This window comes from Bufo gargarizans, chromosome 1 (genome assembly GCF_014858855.1).
Source record: "Bufo gargarizans isolate SCDJY-AF-19 chromosome 1, ASM1485885v1, whole genome shotgun sequence".
In the NCBI taxonomy this organism is placed as follows: domain Eukaryota; kingdom Metazoa; phylum Chordata; class Amphibia; order Anura; family Bufonidae; genus Bufo; species Bufo gargarizans.
In genome coordinates, this window is record NC_058080.1 from 186,407,342 (window position 1) to 186,431,748 (window position 24,407).

At 41.0% G+C, this 24,407-nt stretch overlaps 1 protein-coding gene across 1 annotated transcript in view; it reads left to right on the forward strand.

The window, feature by feature from the left end:
• TTC29 (tetratricopeptide repeat domain 29) overlaps window positions 1-24,407 on the forward strand; it is a 251,476-nt gene that overhangs the window by 170,387 nt on the left and 56,682 nt on the right. The window contains exons 7-8 of the mRNA XM_044300358.1: window positions 2,067-2,158; window positions 15,504-15,627. Coding sequence (XP_044156293.1) covers window positions 2,067-2,158; window positions 15,504-15,627 — 216 coding nt within the window. The remainder of the gene's footprint in view (window positions 1-2,066; window positions 2,159-15,503; window positions 15,628-24,407) is intronic.

The window sequence follows — 24,407 nt, forward strand, 5'->3', positions numbered from 1 at the left end:
TAGAGATATAGTAGAGCTGAGTGTGCTGGTGCAGCTGTCATGTGTATAGATGTAGCAGAGCTTGGTGTGTTTGGGCATCTGTCATGTATAGATGTAGTAGAGCTGGGTTTGCTGGGGCAGTTGTCATATATAGAGATATAGTAGAGCTGAGTGTGCTGGGGCAGCTGTCATGTGTATAGATGTAGCAGAGCTGGCTGTGTTTTGGCAGCTGTCATGTGTATAGATGTAGTAGAGCTGGGTTTGCTGGGGCAGCTGTCATATATAGAGATATAGCAGAGCTGAGTGTGCTGGTGCAGCTGTCATGTGTATAGATGTAGCAGAGCTGGGTGTGTTTAGGCATCTTTCATGGATGTAGTAGAGCTGGGTTTGCTGGGGCAGCTGTCATATATAGAGATATAGCAGAGCTGAGTGTGCTGGGACAGCTGTCATATAGAGATATAGCAGTGCTGGTGTGTTGGGGGCAGCTGTCATGTGTATAGATGTAGCAGAGCTGGCTGTGTTTCGGCAGCTGTCATGTGTATAGATGTAGTAGAGCTGGGTTTGCTGGGGCAGCTGTCATATATAGAGATATAGCAGAGCTGAGTGTGCTGGGACAGCTGTCATATACAGATATAGCAGTGCTGGGTGTGTTGGGGGCAGCTGTCATGTGTATAGATGTAGCAGAGCTGACTGTGTTTCGGCAGCTGTCATGTGTATAGATGTAGTAGAGCTGGGTTTGCTGGGGCAGCTGTCATATATAGAGATATAGCAGAGCTGAGTGTGCAGGGACAGCTGTCATATACAGATATAGCAGTGCTAGGTGTGTTTGGGCAGCTGTCATGTGTATAGATGTAGTTTTTTTTTTTCCCAACCAGTTGTAATGCAGCCTTTATGGCTGTGAGGGTAAATGCTTTGCCACTGATTCACTGATAGATTGGAGGTTGTGGGTTCAAATCCCAGACCAGGAGACTTTAGCAGACAGTAAGATTAGATCACACTAGCGGCTGCTGTGAAGGGGCCCTGAACACGATATTTAACTAACTTGAAAATAAACTGTCACACACGCTGCTGGGGCGCCGGGCCCCGAAGCAGCTGCTTCCCCGGTAGTTACGCCACTGTTGCCACTACATTTGCTATGCGCCAATCCTGTGGAACACTCCCTGTCAGTATAGAGTCCGTAAATATCAGGAATAAGGGTCTGGCTATGACAATACTTAATTATCTTAGGATATGGGGGCGTATCCATCTGGTCCTGGCAATTTTTCTATTTTAAGCTTTCTAAGACTTCCCTGTACTTTTTCCTGGGTCAGACAGGGCACTTTGAATGTATTTTTACATTCTGCATTTTATCTGACAGTTTATTTTCTTCAGTGAATACAGTGGAGAAAAAAAATATTTTATAGCTTTGCTTTCTCCTCATCGGTCTCTGCAACTCCCCCCTCATTACTCTGTAAAGGGCCGACACCTTCAGATTTATACTTTTTACCATTTATATGATTGAAAAACATTTTAGGGTTACTATTACTCTCTTTGGCAATTAATCTCTCGGTCTCTAGTTTGTCTGCTCTGCATCTCCTGCGCTATCACACATGCTACATTGCCTTTTATGGTGACAGGTTTCCTTTAAGGAAAAGCAAATTGACAACTGTTGTGTGTATATATATATATATATATATTTTTTTTTTTTTTGCTCTTTTGCTGTGCCCATGCTAAAGATATTCTAAAGGGTTAGAATGAGGGAATAGTGTTAGAATGGGGCCACAGTGGTGGTCATCGTTGGACTTTGAGCACTGGTATTCTACATTGCAAATGTGAAAATGTTAAATTTAGCGGAATTGGTTGTACGTGTTAGACACTTTATTCTTCCTTACCCCACTTTATGAATGGCATACATTTGCACATTTTTAAGTTAATTTGCAACATTTTTCTTGCTGCTGCAGAAACTTTGGTTATCTGCATAAATCTCTTCTTTATTATATCCTTGACCCATAAATGCACTACCTTTCAGTAAAACGATAGATGTTTGTTAATAAGATTGCATTTTTTTTATATATTGTATTTCTATTGTGTTTTTTTTTTTTCTACAGTCTCTTACGGCTTACATGGAAATCTCTAAAGAGCTTGGAGATAATGTTGGGCTAGGAAAAGCATACGAAGCAATGGCAAAAGCTCTGGAAAGGTAAGTTAGCACTCGAACATCTTGCTGTCACTGCCAATTTATTCAACTGTGAATGACTTGAATTGCTAGAGATCTGTCACTTCCCATTTACTGGCTCTTTACGTCTTAAGCACTGCCCTTCTTGAGTGACCCTTTCAGTCTAAATTATTTGAAACAAATACAGTTTAAAAGGGCAGAGTAAGACAGTATCAAAGCATTTCCTGTCCAGTGCTCTTCCCAGTTCCCTACATTTTATAGATATCTGTTCTATACATTTATGGAGGGAAGATATCATGAGGATGTTAGCAATATTTTCATATGATCACTTCTATCTATTACACCTTGTTGTTTTCCTTTTTAAATTGATGTTTTCCATCCCCGTCTTCCAAGATCCATAGACAAATGAGGGCTGGTTATTTGCAATTAATGATATTTTTGGAGAAAAGTAAACGTAAAAAAAATTGTGGAGTGGAATCGGAAATAAAAACACAATGTTGCCATTGTTTTTTGGGTTTGGTTTTTACAGCATGTTAACTTTTATTTAACTTTATTTTGTGGGTCAGTACAGTTTTGCTTCTTTGACAAAACAAAAAACCTTAAAAAAAAACAGCTGGTATCATGTGTTTTACTTTTTTTTTTATGCATTCATTGTTGGGAATAAATAGCACTATATTTTAATAGTTTTGGCTTTCAAGGATGCATCAGCATTAGCCTATTAAACCCTGTCTGTACATTACTGCAGTGTTCCTATTGGAAACAATCTTAAACTTTGATGATCTATCTTCAGGATAAGTCATCAATAGCAGATGGTTGGGGGTTTTACTCTCAGCACCCCTGCAGCTACATCTTTAAACAGCTGAAGGAGTCAGACTTCCGCCCATCTCATTTTGACAACCTATCCTAAGGATAGGTCATCATTTTTTTAGTGCTATACAACCCCTTATAGGCTGATTTCACATCTGCACTGACTATTGTATTGTTCTGTTCAGTCAAAGGAAAAGAAACTCATAGCAGCTCATAAACACTCATTTAAGCTAAATTCTTATCAAACATCTATGAATGTAGCCATAATAAGTGTTTATGAGCTGTTGGAAAAGTACAGATAAGGACTAGTGATGGGAAGTTCGAATCTTTTAACTGAATCGGTTCATTTGAATCAGTTTATTCAAAAGAACATTTTCATGAATCAAATCTACTGACAAGCAAGTGAACCGAAGCTCAGGAGTAAAAACAAGCATCCAGGGGGTGCGGAAAATGCAGGATTGTAGGGGAGGGGTAATTGATAAGATTAAAATGGTTTAGGAGGGCCCAGCCTTCACTCGAGAATCATGTTACACAAGATCTGCTAGACTCGCATGGATGTCAAACTCATGGCCCTCCAGATGTTGCAAAACTACAACTCCCATCATTCCCTGATAGCTGTAGTATGCCCAGGCATGATGGGAGTTGTAGTTTTGCAACAGCTGGAGGGCCACGAGTTTGACATCCCTGTGCTAGAGTCTCTGCTACCTCACACTCAGCTGCTTTAAACGGATCAGCTCAGTTCAGTGAAAGGAATCGATTCAAAAGAATGATTCGTTCAAGAACTGGACATCTCTAATAAGGACTAGAACTCAAGCCATCAAATAGTTTATCTGACTGATTCACTGGGAAGGAGGAGCAATAGTCTATAGAAGCACTAAAAGTGAAAGCTATAGAAGAAAAGCTGTAATGATAAAAAAAAATGCCCTCAAATGTATCTTTAGCCTTTGGAGGATCTGGTGCTAATATCTTACTGTTACCAAACAAAGTCCTATTTTGTATAAGCACATAGTAACTACGAATCGGTCAACATAATGAATCCTAATCTCAAAAAAAGCAATGAAGGTCATTTGCTAGCAGATATACGCAATTTTTTGGCATATATCTGTTGCAGATTGCGGTGCAAAGGTTAATTGCGCCACAATCTGCGACTTTCCCCCACTCATGCCTCACTCAGGTCTAAAAAAGGCGGTGTGGCATGGTCGAGGAAGGGGACTGGCGGACAGGCCCATTTTATTCATCATTTTCTATGCATGTTTTAGGCATAGAAAATGGCTTAAATCTACACCAGCAAGGAAGCTGCCGTAGAGTTAGACAGGCAGTGGATACACCGGTAATAAGTTTTAGACACTGAATATATTCCCATAAAAATATTTTATTAATATATATGTTAAAAACAAAAAATATATATCCCACACATGTATGCACTATGGATACAGGACACAACAAAATGGACTATGCAGTCCATGGCAATAAGGATATAACATGATAATATAGAGAAAGGCACAATTACCGAAAATGGATCCCAGTCTAAATAGGAGTAAGAATACACTTTCTTACTGGCGATTACTTTGTGTTTTTGAAGTGGCGTAACTAGAGTTCTATGGGCCCCAGGGCGAACTATAAATTAAGGCCCCCCACCCCCATTAACCCGCAACCCCATTACCCCACCACCTCCACCCACCACTTGTTCTGTATATACAGTATATATATAATTTAGTCCCCACCCAGAGTGTATATATTTCATTTGGCCCCCACCCAAACTATATATATTTCACTTGCCCCCCCAGACTGTATATATTTTATTTTGACCCCTGTAAATAATTAAATGATTGGCTTCCGCTGCCCCCCTCTCACTCTGTATAGATTTTATTTATTTGTGGCCCCCTCTTATATGGCTGTTGCGGGCCCCCCTTTCTAAATTCAGTTCATAGGGCCACTACCAGGTGCCCCTGCCAGGCTGCCACCCTCTCTGTATAGATTTTCTTTTCTTTTTGTGTTGCCTCCCCCCCCCCCCTTCCTTTCCCGGCCCTTTCAAAATTCAATTCATAGTGCCGGGTCGGTGCCGGGTGCCCCCAGTATGGCGCGCAATGTGTCGTGTGCATACCTAAAAATAATAATAAAGAAATGCTTACCTCTGCTCTGCTGCGCGTTCGGTTGTCACATCTCACTGGCAGCCTCATCATGTTTTCCCACAAGTGACCTCTAGCGGCAGGTCTCGCCAACATTGATATGCAAGCACTTGCGGGCCCTCTGTCCGGCCGGGCCCGGTCGTGGTCGCACCCTCTGCGATCGCGATCATTACTCCCCTGTTTTTTGTCACTAGTATCCTATCTGCATAGGCTATTCATTGTATTTATAGTCTCCATAGGCAGTTCAAATATTTAATGGTGTTTAGTGTTTTTGGGTCTCAAACAGGTCACTATAAATATGGTTTAAAATGACAGTATTGTTTAAAGAGGACCTTTCACCTGGATATCTATAATCTAATTATTATACTACCTTAAAGTGTGTCCCCCAGTGATGTCTCTCATGAGCTCCTTCTCCCTGGCTAAGAGCGGGGCGCTCTGATTGGATGCGCTCGCAGCCAGGGAGAACTTCAAGTCCACGCCTAGTATAACCAAGTCGCCTTATTAGCATATGAGGCACCAAAAGATACAGGAACCACAGCGGACGAACAGGGGGGTCTTTAGAAAAAAATGGCTATATATATGTGTTGAGCAAATCGAAGTATTCCGTGGTAATAAATCTATTTTTCCTGAAATGGTAAAAAAAACATACCTCATCCATTTTCACGCGAAGAGGCCATCACGACCATCTTGCAGAAACTGTGCATAATCTTGTCCAGGGTGACGTGTGCATCACTGCGCTGCCTGGGCGGGGTGACGTGTGGGTCTCTGTGCTGCCTGGGTGCAGTGATGTGTGGGTCCTTGTGCTGCCTGGGCGGGGTGACGTCTGGGTCTCTGTGCTGACTGGGTGGGTGCGGTGATGTGTTTGTCCCTGTGCTGCCTGGGCACGGTGATGTCTCTGCGTGAGATTTTGCACAGTGTCTTCAATCATTATGGCCACATCTACCTCTCCGCGATCCAATGAATAAGGTGAGTATGTTTTTTTTTTTTAACTGGATTAGCCCCTGAAAGCCCTTAATTTTAATCTCAGATGCCACAAACAGCAATGAATGCAGCATCTGAAGGGTTCAATGACGGGGGGCAATGCAGTCGCCGTTCCCCATCATTGCGCCTGCTACATACAAAGGAATGCGCTTTGTAAAATTTGGCAAAGCGGTCAAATCAAATTTTTCTTAAATTCGCTCAACTCTAATATATATATATAATTATATATATATATCCAAGAAAAATGGCGGCACTGGCTCAAATGAAAGAAATCGGGTGCACGTTCCAGGGGAATGGACTTCTTACCCCAACCAATGGATCCAGAAAATGGACGGCACTCCAGTAAGATGAAAGCAAGAAATACCTTTATTCACCCATGTGGTGCAACGTTTCGGCTCCAAAAATAAGCTGCATGAGAAAGGCTAATTTTTGGCGCCGAAACATTGCTCCGCATGGGTGAATAAAGGTATTTCTTGCTTTCATCTTACTGGAGTGCCGTCCATTTTCTGGATATATATATATATATATATATATATACATACAGTTGCAAGGAAAAGTATGTGAACCCTTTGGAATGATATGGATTTCTGCACAAATTGGTCATAAAATGTGATCTGATCTTCATCTAAGTCATATAGACAATCACAGTCTGCTTAAACTAATAACACACAAATAATTTAATGTTGCCATGTTTTTATTGAACACACCATTTAAACATTCACAGTGCAGATGGAAAAAGTATGTGAACCCTTGGATTTAATAACTGGTTAAACCTCCTTTGGCAGCAATAACTTCAACCAAACGTTTCCTGTAGTTGCAGATCAGATGTGCACAACGGTCAGGAGTAATTCTTGACCATTCCTCTTTACAGAACTGTTTCAGTTCAGCAATATTCTTGGGATGTCTGGTGTGAATCGCTTTCTTGAGGTCATGCCACAGCATCTCAATCAGGTTGAGGTCAGGACTCTGACTGGGCCACTCCAGAAGGCGTATTTTCTTTTTTTTAAGCCCTTCTGTTGTTGATTTACTTCTATGCTTTGGGTCGTTGTCCTGTTGCAACACCCATCTTCTATTGAGCTTCAGCTGGTGGACAAATGGCCTTAAGTTCTCCTGCAAAATGTCTTGATAAACTTGGTAATTCATTTTTCCTTCGATGATAGCAATCCGCCCCGGCCCGCAGCAAAGCAGCCCCAAACCATGATGCCCCCACCACCATACTTCACAGTTGGGATGAGGTTTTGATGTTGGTGTGCTGTGTCTCTTTTTCTCCACACATAGTGTTGTGTGTTTCTTCCAAACAACTAAACTTTGATTTCATCTGTCCACAGAATATTTTGCCAGTACTGCTGTGGAACATCCAGGCGCTTTTCTGCAAACTGTAAACGTGCAGCAATTTTTTTTTACAGCAGTGGCTTCCTCTGTGGTATTCTCCCATTAAATCCATTCTTGTTTAGTCTTTTACGTATCGTAGATTCGCTGACAGGGATGTTAGCATATGCCAGAGACTTTTGTAAGTCTTTAGCTGACACTCTAGGATTCTTCTTCACCTCATTAAGCAGTCTGCGCTGTGCTCTTGCAGTCATCTTTACAGGACGGCCACTCCTAGGGAGAGTAGCAGCAGTGCTGAACTTTCTCCATTTATAGACAATTTGTCTTTCCGTGGACTGATGAACAGCAAGGCTTTTGGAGATACTTTTATAACCCTTTCCAGCTTTATGCAAGTCAACAATTCTTAATCGTAGGTCTTCTGAGAGCTCTTTTGTGCGAGGCATCATTCACATCAGGCAATGCTTCTTGTATAAAGCAAACCCAGAACTGGTGTGTGTTTTTTATAGGGCAGGGCAGCTGTAACCAACACCTCCAATCTCATCTCATTGATTGGACTCCAATTGGCTGACACCTCACTCCAATTAGCTCTTGGAGATGTCATTAGTCTAGGGGTTCACATTCTTTTTCCACCTGCACTGTGAATGTTTACATGGTGTGTTCAATAAAAACATGGTAACATTTAATTCTTTGTGTGTTATTAGTTTAAGCAGACTGTAATTGTCTATTGTTGTGACTTAGATGAAGATCAGATCACATTTGATGTCCAATTTGTGCAGAAATCCATATAATTCCAAAGGGTTCACATCCTTTTTCTTGCAACTGTATAATTCCACAAGACTTGTAAGAATTAGTTATATTTTTGTGAAATAAATTGGGTTACTATGATGTAAGTTTGTCAGTGTGACATTACTCTGTGATGGTTGCTTCTTGGAAATTGAAAACAGTGTAATTCAGATTAGTTCTTTAAATTAAGAGAAAGCTATTTATTTTTGTACATTTCCCTTCTCACTGATTCCATTTACCTTAATACTTTCATCTCTAGCCTCTAAACCTGTAGCACCATCAAGAATCCCCTTTGTGGTAGTTTCATCCCTGTTCTATTTGATTTCTCCATTCTGAGTAAATGATTAAGTTTTCATGCATTGGTTCAACCAAAACCTATGTTCACTCAACCACATCCTTTATTGATTACTTCTACAGCAAACAGTAGGCCAAGTGTGATATACATAATTGGACAGTTGTCAGGGGATATGGGTGTTTAAAGTACCGTTTGCCCATCTGGAAACTGGAATCACCTTGGTAGATAAATAACGTGTGAATTTTCTTTCTTTTCCTTTGGATTAAATAGTGTTGCCTCTCAGAAATATATTTTATATATTTTAACTCTCTGAGGTCTGGTTGAATGAATTTGGTGATTATAACTCATAATATGCTCTCTAGACTGCACCTGTGCACTGCATGCAAAGGACTGGGAACAGAAGAATTAATATTTGTCTAACACTGTAACCCTGCGCTTATCCCCGTTGAATCCTTTGCTGTTCTCCTATAAGATTGCTTTGGTTTTCTTTGCTCATATATGTGCAAAACTGTTAGACACCTTTGACTTGTTATGTATGTGTCTTGTTCCAGATGCTTATTTTGCCTTCTACATACGGATGCCAGAAAAAAGTTGATTTCTATGCACTCATGTATCAGAAACTATTCTTATTCTAAGATTTTTATGAGGTTAAAGTAATTAAAAGGATTATCTGGATTAGAATAAAAAAAGAGAAAAAGCATGAACCGCACATCCACTTGCCCTGCACTGATCTATTATTGTCATGGACGTTCCCGTGGCAGGTACCAGGAGATCGGAGAGACTCTCAACTCGTGGGTTAAATTGACAAGTTCACTGTGGATCTTATTGTGTTTTGGTGAATGGCACACCCCTTGCTTCAGGTGTTGCTTGTTGATAATTTACCGCTTCTCACTCTTGGAGGTGCGGTTTATAGATTTTCTTCCTGCCTTCTAACTAGCTGGTCGGTTGTACTCTGTGGTGCTTCTGGAGTTGCCAGTTTTCTACTTTCAGATAAGAATTGTCTTTTCTTATTGTTTGGTGTTTGTTATATTCCCTGTTGTTTGTATCTGGACCTGAGACAGAGACTTCCATTCGTCCATCTGGGGAGAATTGGGTTGTCTCTGGTCCTTACCTAATTCCAGGGCCTTATAGGGATATAAGGGCCTAGGTATACAGCATATGAATTTTCCTACCTTAAAGGTCTATTCATATTGATAGGTAGTTAGGGCCCTGATTAGGGTTGTTTAGGAGGTGACCTGTTCCTTCCCGAGTTTCCAAGCCCAGTTACTGTTCCCCTTCCCTCCTGTGTTCAGTGTGGAGTTTTCTCCCCACACTGATCATGACAATTATTGCTTCTCAGCATAATTAATAGTATACAGCCCCATAAAAGACATACTATACATGAGGCATTAGTATACATTTAAAAAAATGTATAGGCCCACTCACCACATCAAGATTGCCTCTACAACTGGGTACCTACTCTAAATTGGTGCGGCACCACATAGTGACCACCGCAGCCACAACATCACGCCAGCAGGCAGAGCACCCCTGTTGTCAGACCAAGCCCCCTTAGCACTGGGCCGCACTGAACTACAGGAACAGCATCTCTGCAATGACAGCGGCCATGCAGCACTGCACTATGTGTACAGATGTAAAAAGCTGACTTTTCTATCTGGTCTCGGGAACTACAAACTGAGACTAAGTAGGAGTTGATTAACCCTTATGCAGTTTCCTGCTAATTAAAAAGACCTGGGCTGAACGGAAGGAGTGCTGACACCATAGAAAAGAGACAGACATTACTAACATTCCTAAAAAAAAAAAGCATGTATTGCACAGCCAAACACCACCAGCCTCACCAATTTAGGGTAGGTACCCACTCATAGAGACATCCTTGATGTGGTGAGTGGGCCTTTGCATTTTGATACAAATACAAATGCCTCATGTACAGTATATATATATTATGGCGCTGTATACTATAAATTTTGCTGAGAAGCTATGTGAATTGTGCTGAGAAGTAATAATAGATCAATGTAGGGCACATGGATGTGCGATCCATGCTTTTTTCTCTTTTTTTTTTATTTTACCAGTGTCTGTCTCTTTTCTATGGTAACTGCATAGGCCCACTTTAAAGGGGGTGCTCACTAGAGATGAGTGAATCGAAGCTGATGAAGTGGAATTCGATCCGAATTTCAAGAAAAATTAGATTCGCAACGAATGCGAATTTCCTCGTGCTTTCGTTCCTAAAATGGCAGCTAAAATTGCGTCTACACGTGTGAGGACATGGGGCAAGGAACTCTGGGAAGGCGGAATGACCCATAATGCCATGCATGCAGCCAATCAGCAGCCAGCCAGCCCTGTGATGTCACAGCCCTATAAATACGGCAGCCATCTTGGATTCAAACATTTTACAGCGTTCGGAGCGCAGGGACAGACATGAGAAGGCGCTAGGGACAGCAATAGGAAAAACTTCATTGTGAAAAAAAAACAATTTACAAGTGCAGGGAAAGATTATTTGGGGATCCAAATAGCCATTGTACAGCTCTGTCATTCCAGCAATTTGTTCTTGGGGTGCAAGTGCTATGTTGAAAAGCCTTTAGTGGATTATATCTGTGGAAAAAGAAAAATATATACGCAGTTCACTTCTGCAGTTATATGTGGTAAAAGCGTTTAGTGGCGTATTTCAGTACACAAAGAAAAATATATACACAGTTCACTTTTGCAGCTATATGTGGTGTAAGCGTTTAGTGGCGTATTTCAGTACAAAAAGAAAAATATATACGCAGTTCACTTCTGCAGCTATATGTGCTGTAAGTGTTTAGCGACGTATTTCAGTACTAAAAGAATAATATATACGCAGTTCTCTGTTGCAGTTATTTGCAGTAAAAGCTTTTAGTGGCTAATATAGTACAAAAAGAAAAATATATTCTCAGTTCACTTCTGCAGTTATATGTGGTGAAAGCATTTAGTGGCCAATTTCAGTACAAAAAGAAAAATATACACGCATTTCACTGTTTCAGTTATTTGTGGTGAAAGCTTTTAGTGGCCTATTTCAGTACAAAAATAAAAATATATTCTAAGTTCACTTCTGCAGTTATATGTGTTGAAAGTGTTTAGTGCCCTATTTCAGTACAGAAATAAAATATGTGCGCACTTCACTGTTGCAGTTATTTCTGGTGAAAGCATTTAGTGGCCTATTTCAGTACAAAAAGAAAAATATATACGCATTTCACTGTTGCAGTTATTTGTGGTCAAAGCGTTTAGTGGCCTTTTTCAGTACAGAAAGAAAAATATATACGCACTTCACTGTTGCAGTTATTTGTGGTAAAAGCATTTAGTGGCCTATTTCAGTACAGGAAGAAAAATATATACACACACGATGTAGCAGTAAGACAGCACTACTCACTGTTTATCCAGTAGTTCCAATTTGTGGTGGTGCCTGCAGTGTTGGCTCCCGGTCCAGGGGTTCCCGTGGTTGCCAGCAATAAATAATGAAGCCACGGCACTCCAATGGATATTTTCCAGTTTCTTTATTACACCTAAGACAGTAGCGACCTTTCGACCTTACGGTCTTTATCAAGCTCACATGCTATTAACTCCAGACTCTGTTATTGGGCCACCCTGTGGTCTCCTCATGGTGCTGCCACCTCCAGACTCTGTCATTATGCCACTCGGTGGCCTTCTCCTGATGCTGCGATCTCCAGACTCTGTCATTGTGCCACTGGGTAGCCTTCTCCTGATGCTGAAAACTCCAGACTCTGTCATTGTGCACAGGGTGGCCTTCTCCTGATGCTGCCAACTCCAGACTCTGTCATTGTGCAGTGGAGATGCCGGCGCAGGGAGCGTTCAAACAGTCACTGCGCCTGCGCCGAATACAGACGCACACGACGCAGGTGCGAGAATTCGTCCGCTGGCTGAGATGGAGGATGGCATTCTAGAGGAGATGGGCGGGCTTGACGGACGAGCGGGGCGGCATACAGCGTGAGTAGACTGAGCCTCTAGGTGCTGAAAAGACGCCCCCATAGCACCTAGAGGTTCATTAGCATATCAATAAAAGTTCATTTTTTAGCTAAACGGATCCACACAAAGGTCTGAAAATAGTATTGTTAGGTAGATCAGAACCCTAGCAGATCGCTAGTGTCTGAGAGCTAATTAGGTCAAAATCAGGTGGTAGAAACCCTTTAAGGCCTGTATGGTCCCATCAGAATTGGCTTATGATTTGGTAGCCAAAAGCAGAAGTGGGTACAAAACACAGAAGACATGCAAATATTCCATTCATGTCAACTTTGTTTTAGATCCACGCCTGTTTTTTTTTGGGGGGGGCATTAGCAATACTGATGGATTATTGAGAAAATGCTGACCGAGTGAAGACGTATGCTCCACAGACAGGATTCATTTTTTGTGGCTTATTGTTCTGACGGATCAGAGGAAGGGAAAATAAATCAGTGACATCAACACAAACTTACTGCTGACACCGTCTCCACTCTGTCAGGGGGGCTCTACTTGTATTAGCTTTTAACATGTTCTGTAGACATCTATGTGGAATCAGCTGACGACGGTGTGAAAAGAGTGCGCTACTTCTTGGTGCTAACATCGAACCTGCTAATTTAATTTTTTTTTTATTCGCTCATCTCTAGTGCTTACCAATGGACTTATACATTGGGTAGAATGTAGGATTAGGCTATTTTCACATGTCAGTGTTTTAGTCCGTGTTATGCCTCAGTGATTGTGAGCCAAAACCAGGTGTGGGTTAAAAACACAGAACTGGGGCAAATCTTCCATCATACCTTAGTTCTGTGCAGTCTCCACTCCTGGTTTTGGCTCGCAATCACTGATGGAAATCACTGACCAAAACACTGATGTGTGAATAAGACCTTAAAAGGCATGGTATTGTATCCAAATATCTGAAATGATTTTTGTGAATGCTTTCCAGACCTCTTTCCTTGAGAATTTTTTTTTTTTACATACCTGCTATTTGAATTACATAAATTATTCAATAGCAAACACAAATAAAGCAAAACATATACCTGGATATATTGTACATATATTGTATATAAAGATAAACCAGCTAAAACCCTACATCTGATCACTCCCATAAAATAAGTCTTATTCCATATTAATATTCTATACATTGTGAGGGGTAGCTTTCTTTCAGGGGATTATCCTCACAGATGCGGCTTCAGGACACCAGGTTTAAGGTCCAAACAGTGCATTTATTGTGGCACACCAGCAAAAGCAAAACAAACAAAACAATAAACACTCGCCCGTCTAGGCTCTAACTAAACACAGTATTCCTGACTCACCTAAGTCACCGTACACACACTTGAACCCATGCAGCTTTCACGGCCAATGTCCTACAGGCTCCTGGCTGTACAGAGCACAGTACACCCACAGGGGCATTGTATTGCATAACAATCATCTCTATGACCCCTGGGCACAGGTTAGAAGAAGTGTATATTAGGGAAAGAACTCCCATACTAACCAATGACCTTCTAATTCACACTGTACACTGTGTAAGTCTGTATTGTTTGTATGTCTTTAGTATGACGGATGCTATTGTAGAATAAGAGTAGCCGGCCCGAGGCCTGCACTCTCTGTATGATATCAAGCCACCAAAAAGGGGCATTTATTTTAGAGATAAAGAATAAAAAGTATATTTTAAAAGGGTCCAAAAATTTACTTTAGAGAGAATAATATTGATGAGAGTACCTACAGTATCTCAAAACATAAAAATGTGTTAGCACAGTACACCCACTGTCTCCAGTCCAGTGTCTCTTGTGGGGGATTGGGGCTCAGTAGTCCGCCTGACTATGGCCCTGCGACCCTTCCAGGTGTCGTTTCGTCCCCCAACTCCAGGCTATCTCCCAGCCTCGTTCTCCCTCTGCCTTGCCCAGCTGAGACCACACTCACAGAACCTCCAGGCCTCTGTCCACTCCCTCCTTACTGACCCCCTGGGAGGTGCTTTATGCCATCCTGAGTACGTCCAGCTGGTCTCACCTGTGGTGGAATAGGGGTGTTGACCGCACTATCCACCCCTTCCTTGCCTCTAACCCTTGTGAGATCTGTTACTGTCTTACAACATCTACATTCTAGTTTTGACTACTAAAGAAGGAACTGAGTTTTAATTAAATTGGGGTTTTAACAGTTTTGTTGGATTGTGTGTGTGTGTGTGTGTGTGTGTGTGTCTGTGTTTTTGCATGTTTTGCTTGTGTTGAATTACTATTAAAAGGTGTATGTAAATCAGTAGTGCTTTTATGAATAATTTTTTGCACAAAGAATATCTGGAGAGCCAATATATGGTACAACCATAAATCATGTAGAAAAAAGAAAACACATTATTTACAACACATTGCTTATGAAAAAGAAAAGAAAAAAGTGGAAAAACTATGAAATTGTTTCAATTCTACCATAAAAATGCATAAAACTCAAATGATAAGTTATATGTCTGACTGCTAGGACCACCACTTATCACAAAAGCCGGTGTTCCTAGTTCCCTGAATAAATGGATCACCGCTTGAGTTGTAGTATCCCTGTGCTTGATTATCTATCAAACTCGACTGACAAAAACCCAATAGAGAATAAGATGAGGAACACTAAACCTAACAATGGAAACAAACTGAAGGCCACTATCTGGGCTTCCATAACACCTCAGCAGTGCCACAGGCTGATCGCCTCCATGCCGCGCCGCATTGATGCAATTCATGCAAAAGGATTCCCAGACCAAGTATGGAATACATATACTGTGCATACCTTTCAGTAGGCCAACATTTCTGTATTAAAAATAATTTTTAATTGGTCTTATATAATGTTCTAATTTTCTGAGATACTGACTTTTAGCTTTTCATTAGCTGTAAGCCATAATTATCAACATTAAAAGAAATAAACGCTTGAAATAAATCACTCTGTGTGTAATGTATCTATAGAATATATGAGCTTCACTTTTTTAATTGAATTAGGGAAATAAATAAAATAAATTATGATATTCTAATTTATTGAGATGCACCTGTATTGTGTAATTTTCAAGTACTTGACGTATTGTATAACTGGAATATCATTTCTCTTTTTTCAGCCAAGGAAAAATTGTTGAAAGCATTGAGTATTTGGAAAATTTCATTGAAGTTGCCAAAGTTAGCAATTTAAGCCAAAGCCTTGCTGAAACATGTATCTGCTTGGGAGACATTTTTAATGCACGAGTAAGTACTGATTGCTGTTTCAATTATTTCAGTTTTTTTTGGGCTATTATAGCATGTACACTATATTTACAGTAGCCTTATACTCAGCCAATCATACCAGGAAATCAGTTTGCTTCATTTTGAACGGTCTAAAGGCCTAAGGGGAGACCAGTATTGTTGGAGTAGGTCCTAGTTATCTGCTAGTACTTAGATTGAATTTTAAGAGTGTGGTCACCACTATTTTAATATAATTTCACTTTCTGAAAATTTTAAGGGGTTATCCCAAAATATAAATGTATCCCCTATCCACAGTATAGGGTATAAGTACCTGATTGGTGGGGGTCTGACTGCTATGACCACCACTGTTCTCAATAGCGGGTGTTCTGAGTTCACTGAATAAATGGAACATCGTTTGAGTTGTACTCGGTTATCTCCTCCAGTCCCATGAAGAATGAATAGGAGCCACAGTGCACATACTTGACCACACCTGTTGTCCTTAATGGTGGAGGTCTAAGCAGTTGGATCCCCCACAATCAGATACTTATCCTGTAGATAGGGGTTTATGAATATACCCTTGTATATTGCTCTATTTCATACATCTCTAAAGCTCATTAGATAAATTATATTTCCTGCTTTATTTAGCTTGTAAAGAATACACAAGCCAACATTATCATGTATGTTTAATTTGGCTGATATTGAGGAGGTCGAGTAAAGCACTTGCTAGATATTTCTAGCACTGTTTATCTAGGAAGGAGGATATAAAATAAAATCAGCATCAAAATCCCCAAAATTATAATCCAGTGATCTACATTTGCAGGACAGTGAAAAATGTTTACATCTGCTTCTGAGGCTCCATTCGGGGGGCCTCATTACAGATTTCATCGAAATTAGCAGGCAAAAAAAAAACTTCCGAATTGAAACCTAATGGATTACATTATAGTCAATGGGATCTGTTAAGCTCTGTTCCTGTCAGCTATGTGCCAAATCCAGTACTTCCATTATTTTGGTCTTCTGCTTCTTTATGGGAAAGAACGGAAATAAATAGCACTGATGTGAAAGTCCCCTCAGTCATCCCTTTGGAATTATCGTGTTTTGCTCCCTATAAGACGCACTGGCCTATAAGATGCACCTAGGTTTTAGAGGAGGACAAGAAGAACAAAATATTTTTCATTAGACCTCAAGTCAGACCAGCAGTCAGACCCCCAATGTTAATCAGACCTCAGCTCACAGCCCCATGAGACCCCCAATGTTGATAAGACCCAAATAAGACCTCCAATCAGACCCCCCCCCAATGTTAATAAGACCCCAATATGAGCCCCCATGCCTCTCATCAGCCCCCATGCCACAGAGAACTTAAAATAAAAAAAACACCTACCCCTCCTGCTCCAGACGCCACCTCTCCTTACCTACAGCGCGATCCTCTTCATCCTGCCGCCAGCTGTGCTGTACCACTTGGAACCAAACCCGAGTTCAGGAAATGGTTTATTTCCGTATAAATTAATTTATTAAGTTATTACCCGAAGTCTTGCGAGACTTCACGAAGCCTCATCGGAGCCAATACATTCTAATACTGTATGGAGCTCCTGCTCCATACAGTATTGGAACAAAGTTTTATGTGAATCGACTTTGGATGTTTCATCCGAAGTCAATTCGCTCATCCCAATTAATAACATGCAAACAGTTTTGCCACTCATGTCTTTTTTTGAGCATATCCACACGCATGAAGAAAAAGTGAACATCTTTGTTAATGACGCCTCCCAGAGCTAATTGGTAAAAGGCGTTTAAAGAGATTAGAAGTGTGTGTTTCACAGGCACTTTTCCCATTAAATAAAAGCACACAAGGCATGGTTACTGACAAACCTGTTCTTCTCAAGAAAGATTGGTTGGCAAAAGTCATATCTTGATTTCAGAAGATATCAAACAATGTGTTTTTGAGACTCATGAAGTTGAACAAATTACAAAAGCATTGTTAATGACCTGAGTGTACATCAGTCCTAGTTTATGCATATTGTGTACAGTTTGAGAAAGTTTTGGATGATAGCTACTGTCCCTAGGAGTGGGTGTCCAGCTAAGATCACTCGCAGACCACAATAGGCAATTCTGAAAGAGGTTTAAATGAACCTAAGGGTAACAGCAAAAGGCTTACAATAGACTCTACAAGCTGCAAACATCTCTCTTCATGTGTTCATTGTCAGAAAAACACTGAACAAGAAGAACCTCACAAAGGCAGCCACTATTGTCAAAAAAACGTTGTGGCCCATCTCAGGTTTCCTCCTCAACATTGTGCAAATTGTATTTTCAGCTACAGTAAATGTTTGACAGATGTGATTGCCACTATAGGGGAATCAGCAGCTTATTAAAATCAATATTCCACTTACTTTTTCTTCTTGCACTGTAAATAAATACTCAATGTTCTCACTAAAATACATGAAGGGTACAAATGTTGTGTGTCATTAGTTAGGTTCTGTTTGTGCATAATATAAGAACACATTGTATTAGTAATCAATGCAAAGGGTTTACTTATTTTTTCTTGAAACTGCAACCAACTGAAGGGAACAACCAAGGGCAGTGAGCCATACTCATCACCGGTGTTTTGTATCTTACAATTGTACTTCTGATATACAACTTTAAGGGGTTTTGCAGCCTGAATATTAATGGCCTGTCCTAAAGATAGGTCATCAATATCAGATTGGCAGGGGTCACCCCCACCGATCAACAGTTTGAAGAAGAGGAGGTGCTTCATGTGAGCGCTGCTTCCTCTTCATTACAATACACGTCATCTCCCCCTGTAGTGGTGGCGTAGTGTAATTACAAGTCCTTTCTCCATTTAAGTTAATTTCCATAATTTTCCATAATGGATAGACTGAGTCCAATAGAGGCAGATTTGTTATTGCAAGTGCACCAGAATTCTGATGCACATGCTTTATACCACATTTATTTGGGGTTTTAAACATTTTTTGTGCCATGCCAAGGGGACCTCTCTTAGTGGATAGTGGGCATGACCTAATGGGAAAGGGTTGTGACCTAAGATGCAATATGGTGACCTACAATAAAAACCTGAAGTTTGGGCCAAAATTCTGGTGCAAATTCTGGCATTTGACGCCCTTGTAAAATCCATTCAAGTTTCATCCGTGAATATTTAGTTTGGTCCGTGTGTCTATTTATTGCCCTCTGTGTGTTATCCGTATTCCGTGGACACTGCTGAGCTGAAAATTATTTTCCAGAGCATCTCCTACTAATGATCTGTGAAACACTAAGGCCCCTTTCACACGGGCGAGTTTTCCGCGCGGGTGCAATGTGTGATTGCATTGCACCCATGTGAACGTATTGCACCCACACTGAATCCAGACCCATTCATTTTTATGGGGCTGTGCACATGATCCGTGATTTTAACGCATCACTTGTGCGTTGCGTGAAAATCGCAGCATGCTCTATATTGTGCGTTTTTCACACAACGCAGGCCCCATAGAAGTGAACGGGGCTGCGCAAAAATCGCAAGCATCCGCAAGCAAGTGCAGATGCGGTGCGATTTTTCACGCACGGTTTCTAGGGGACGATCGGGATGTGGACCCGATCATTATTATTTTCCCTTGTAACATGGTTATAAGGGAAAATAATAGCATTCTTAATACAGAATGCATAGTAAAATAGCGCTGGAGGGGTTAAAAAAATAATTAAACTCACCTTAACCACTTCAGCCCCGCTAGGTGAAACCCCCTTCATGACCAGAGCACTTTTTACACTTCGGCACTACACTACTTTCACCGTTTATCGCTCAGTCATGCAACTTACCATACAAATGAATTTTACCTCCTTTTCTTCTCACTAATAGAGCTTTCATTTGGTGGTATTTCATTGCTGCTGGCATTTTTACTTTTTTTGTTATTAATCAAAATGTAACGATTTTTTTGCAAAAAAATTTTTTTTTTCACTTTCAGCTGTAAAATTTTGCAAATAAAACGACATCCATATATAAATTTTTCGCCAAATTTATTGTTCTACATGTCTTTGATAAGAAAAAAATGTTTGGGCAAAAAAAAAAATGGTTTGGGTAAAAGTTATAGCATTTACAAACTATGGTACAAAAATGTGAATTTCCGCTTTTTGAAACAGCTCTGACTTTCTGAGCACCTGTCATGATTCCTGAGGTTCTACAATGCCCAAACAGTAGAAAACCCCCACAAATGACCCCATTTCGGAAAGTAGACACCCTAAGTTATTCGCTGATGGGCATAGTGAGTTCATAGAACTTTTTATTTTTTGTCACAAGTTAGCGGAAAATGATGATGATTTTATTTTTTTTATTTTTTCTTGCAAAGTCTCATATTCCACTAACTTGCGACAAAAAATAAAAAATTCTAGGAACTCGCCATGCCCCTCACGGAATACCTTGGGGTGTCTTCTTTCCAAAATGGGGTCACTTGTGGGGTAGTTATACTGCCCTGGCAATTTAGGGGCCCAAATGTGTGAGAAGAACTTTGCAATCAAAATGTGTAAAAAATGACCGGTGAAATCCAAAAGGTGCACTTTGGAATATGTGCCCCTTTGCCCACCTTGGCAGCAAAAGAGTGTGACACATCTGGTATCGCCGTACTCAGGAGAAGTTGGGGAATGTGTTTTGGGGTGTCATTTTACATATACCCATGCTGGGTGAGAAAAATATCTTGGTCAAATGCCAACTTTGTATAAAAAAATTTGGAAAAGTTGTCTTTTGCCAAGATATTTCTCTCATCCAGCATGGGTATATGTAAAATAACACCCCAAAACACATTCCCCAACTTCTCCTGAGTACGGTGATACCAGATGTGTCACACTTTTTTGCTGCCAAGGTGGGCAAAGGGGCACATATTCCAAAGTGCACCTTTCAGATTTTGCAGGCCATTTTTTACACATTTTGATTGCAAGGTACTTCTCACACATTTGGGCCCCTAAATTGCCAGGGCAGTATAACTACGCCACAAGTGACCCCATTTTGGAAAGAAGACACCCCAAGGTATTCCGTGAGAGGCATGGCGAGTTCCTAGAATTTTTTATTTTTTGTCACAAGTTAGCGGAAAATGATGATTTTTTTTTTCTCTTTTTTCCTTACAAAGTCTCATATTCCACTAACTTGCGACAAAAAATAAAAAATTCTAGGAACTCGCCATGCCCCTCACGGAATACCTTGGGGTGTCTTCTTTCCAAAATGGGGTCACTTGTGGGGTAGTTATACTGCCCTGGCAATTTAGGGGCCCAAATGTGTGAGAAGAACTTTGCAATCAAAATGTGTAAAAAATGACCGGTGAAATCCAAAAGGTGCACTTTGGAATATGTGCCCCTTTGCCCACCTTGGCAGCAAAAGAGTGTGACACATCTGGTATCGCCGTACTCAGGAGAAGTTGGGGAATGTGTTTTGGGGTGTCATTTTACATATACCCATGCTGGGTGAGAAAAATATCTTGGTCAAATGCCAACTTTGTATAAAAAAATTGGAAAAGTTGTCTTTTGCCAAGATATTTCTCTCATCCAGCATGGGTATATGTAAAATAACACCACAAAACACATTCCCCAACTTCTCCTGAGTACGGCGATACCAGATGTGTCACACTTTTTTGCTGCCAAGGTGGGCAAAGGGGCACATATTCCAAAGTGCACCTTTCAGATTTTGCAGGCCATTTTTTACACATTTTGATTGCAAGGTACTTCTCACACATTTGGGCCCCTAAATTGCCAGGGCAGTATAACTACGCCACAAGTGACCCCATTTTGGAAAGAAGACACCCCAAGGTATTCCGTGAGGGGCATGGCGAGTTCCTAGAATTTTTTATTTTTTGTCACAAGTTAGCGGAAAATGATGATTTTTTTTTTTTCTCTTTTTTCCTTACAAAGTCTCATATTCCACTAACTTGCGACAAAAAATAAAAAATTCTAGGAACTCGCCATGCCCCTCACGGAATACCTTGGGGTGTCTTCTTTCCAAAATGGGGTCACTTGTGGGGTAGTTATACTGCCCTGGCAATTTAGGGGCCCAAATGTGTGAGAAGAACTTTGCAATCAAAATGTGTAAAAAATGACCGGTGAAATCCAAAAGGTGCACTTTGGAATATGTGCCCCTTTGCCCACCTTGGCAGCAAAAAAGTGTGACACATCTGGTATCGCCGTACTCAGGAGAAGTTGGGGAATGTGTTTTGTGGTGTTATTTTACATATACCCATGCTGGATGAGAGAAATATCTTGGCAAAAGACAACTTTTCCCATTTTTTTATACAAAGTTTGCATTTGACCAAGATATTTCTCTCACCCAGCATGGGTATATGTAAAATGACACCCCAAAACACATTCCCCAACTTCTCCTGAGTACGGCGATACCAGATGTGTCACACTTTTTTGCTGCCAAGGTGGGCAAAGGGGCACATATTCCAAAGTGCACCTTTTGGATTTCACCGGTCATTTTTTACACATTTTGATTGCAAAGTTCTTCTCACACATTTGGGCCCCTAAATTGCCAGGGCAGTATAACTACCCCACAAGTGACCCCATTTTGGAAAGAAGACACCCCAAGGTATTCCGTGAGGGGCACTGCGAGTTCCTAGAATTTTTTATTTTTTGTCACAAGTTAGCGGAAAATGATGATTTTTTTTTTTTCTCTTTTTTCCTTACAAAGTCTCATATTCCACTAACTTGCGACAAAAAATAAAAAATTCTAGGAACTCGCCATGCCCCTCACGGAATACCTTGGGGTGTCTTCTTTCCAAAATGGGGTCACTTGTGGCGTAGTTATACTGCCCTGGCAATTTAGGGGCCCATATGTGTGAGAAGTACTTTGCAATCAAAATCTGTAAAAAATGACCGGTGAAATCTGAAAGGTGCACTTTGGAATATGTGCCCCTTTGCCCACCTTGGCATCAAAAAAGTGTCACACATCTGGTATCGCCGTACTCAGGAGAAGTTGGGGAATGTGTTTCGGGGTGTCATTTTACATATACCCATGCTGGGTGAGAGAAATATCTTGGCAAAAGACAACTTTTCCCATTTTTTTATACAAAGTTGGCATTTGACCAAGATATTTTTCTCACCCAGCATGGGTATATGTAAAATGACACCCCGAAACACATTCCCCAACTTCTCCTGAGTACGGCGATACCAGATGTGTGACACTTTTTTGCAGCCTAGATGCGCAAAGGGGCCCAAATTCCTTTTAGGAGGGCATTTTTAGACATTTGGATCCCAGACTTCTTCTCACGCTTTAGGGCCCCTAAAAAGCCAGGGCAGTATAAATACCCCACATGTGACCCCACTTTGGAAAGAAGACACCCCAAGGTATCCAATGAGGGGCCTGGCAAGTTCATAGAATTTTTTTTTTTTTTGCATAAGTTAGCGGAAATTGTTTTTTTTTTTTTTTCTCACAAAGTCTCACTTTCCGCTAACTTAGGACAAAAATTTAAATCTTTCATGGACTCAATATGCCCCTCAGCAAATACCTTGGGGTGTCTTCTTTCCAAAATGGGGTCAGTTGTGGGGTGTTTGTACTGCCCTGGCATTTGAGGGTCTCCGCAATCATTACATGTATGGCCAGCATTAGGAGTTTCTGCTATTCTCCTTATATTAAGCATACAGGTAATGAGATTTTTTTTTCCGTTCAGCCTCTGGGCTGAAAGAAAAAAATGAACGGCACAGATTTCTTCATTCGCATCGATCAATGTGGATGAAAAAATCTCTGCCAAAAAAAAAAAATGGAGGGGAAAGGCGTCTGCCAGGACATAGGAGCTCCGCCCTACATCCATACCCACTTAGCTCGTATGCCCTGGCAAACCAGATTTCTCCATTCACATCAATCGATGTGGATGAATAAATCATTGCCGGGATTTTTTTATTTATATATATATATATATATATATATACAAAGTGCTTGCCAAAGCATAGGAACGCCGCCTCCTCCTCAGCTCGTATGCCTCGGCAAACGTATCTGTCACTGCAGAGGAGAAAATCCCGTCTTGCAGCGCCGCATACACCGACTTGCGTGTAATCTGACAGCAGCGCAATGCTTCTGTCAGAATGCACATCGGTGCTGCAGCTGGTCGATCGGTTGGTCCACCTGGAAGGTAAAAAAAGAAAAAAAAAAAAAAAAAAAGAAAAAACCAGGCCACAACGCAATAATTTTATTAACTTTGGAACAGAACATGTAACTTTAACTTTTGGAACTAAACATTAACCTGTTTTTTTTTTTGTTTTTTTACCTTTTATAGAACAAACCTCTCCTTCCCCATGGGACAATGTGCAAAGCGCAAATCGCCCAAAGATGTGGCGAAGTGCGTTATGCACTTTGTCCCATGTGAAAGGAGACGTTTGCAGCAGCAGTGAGTGAATGGGCCCTAATAGCCCTGTGTGCCTATCCTGGTGAGATGATCCCTATGCTAATAGTGTACCTGTGAGTGGTACTTCCGGAAACACTCTCCAAAGCATAGGGCAGGGTGGTCCGGACAGTCAGGACAGAAATAGCGGGTGTCACGCCTTATTCCACTCCTGCTACAGACACGACATCTTTTTCGGGGTGACGGTTGGGTTGAGGTACCAGGAACGACATTGGGGAAATGTCGCTCGTGTAGACGGCTAACTACACTGGTGGTTGGGGCCACGGAACCTCCTGGATACAGGAGGTTCTCGATGATCTCTTCCTGAAATTTGAGGAAGGATCCAGTTCTCCCAGCCTTACTGTAGAGAACAAAACTATTGTACAGAGCCAATTGAATTAAATATACAGACACCTTCTTATACCAGCGTCTGGTGCGTCGGGAAACTAAATACGGAGACAACAACTGGTC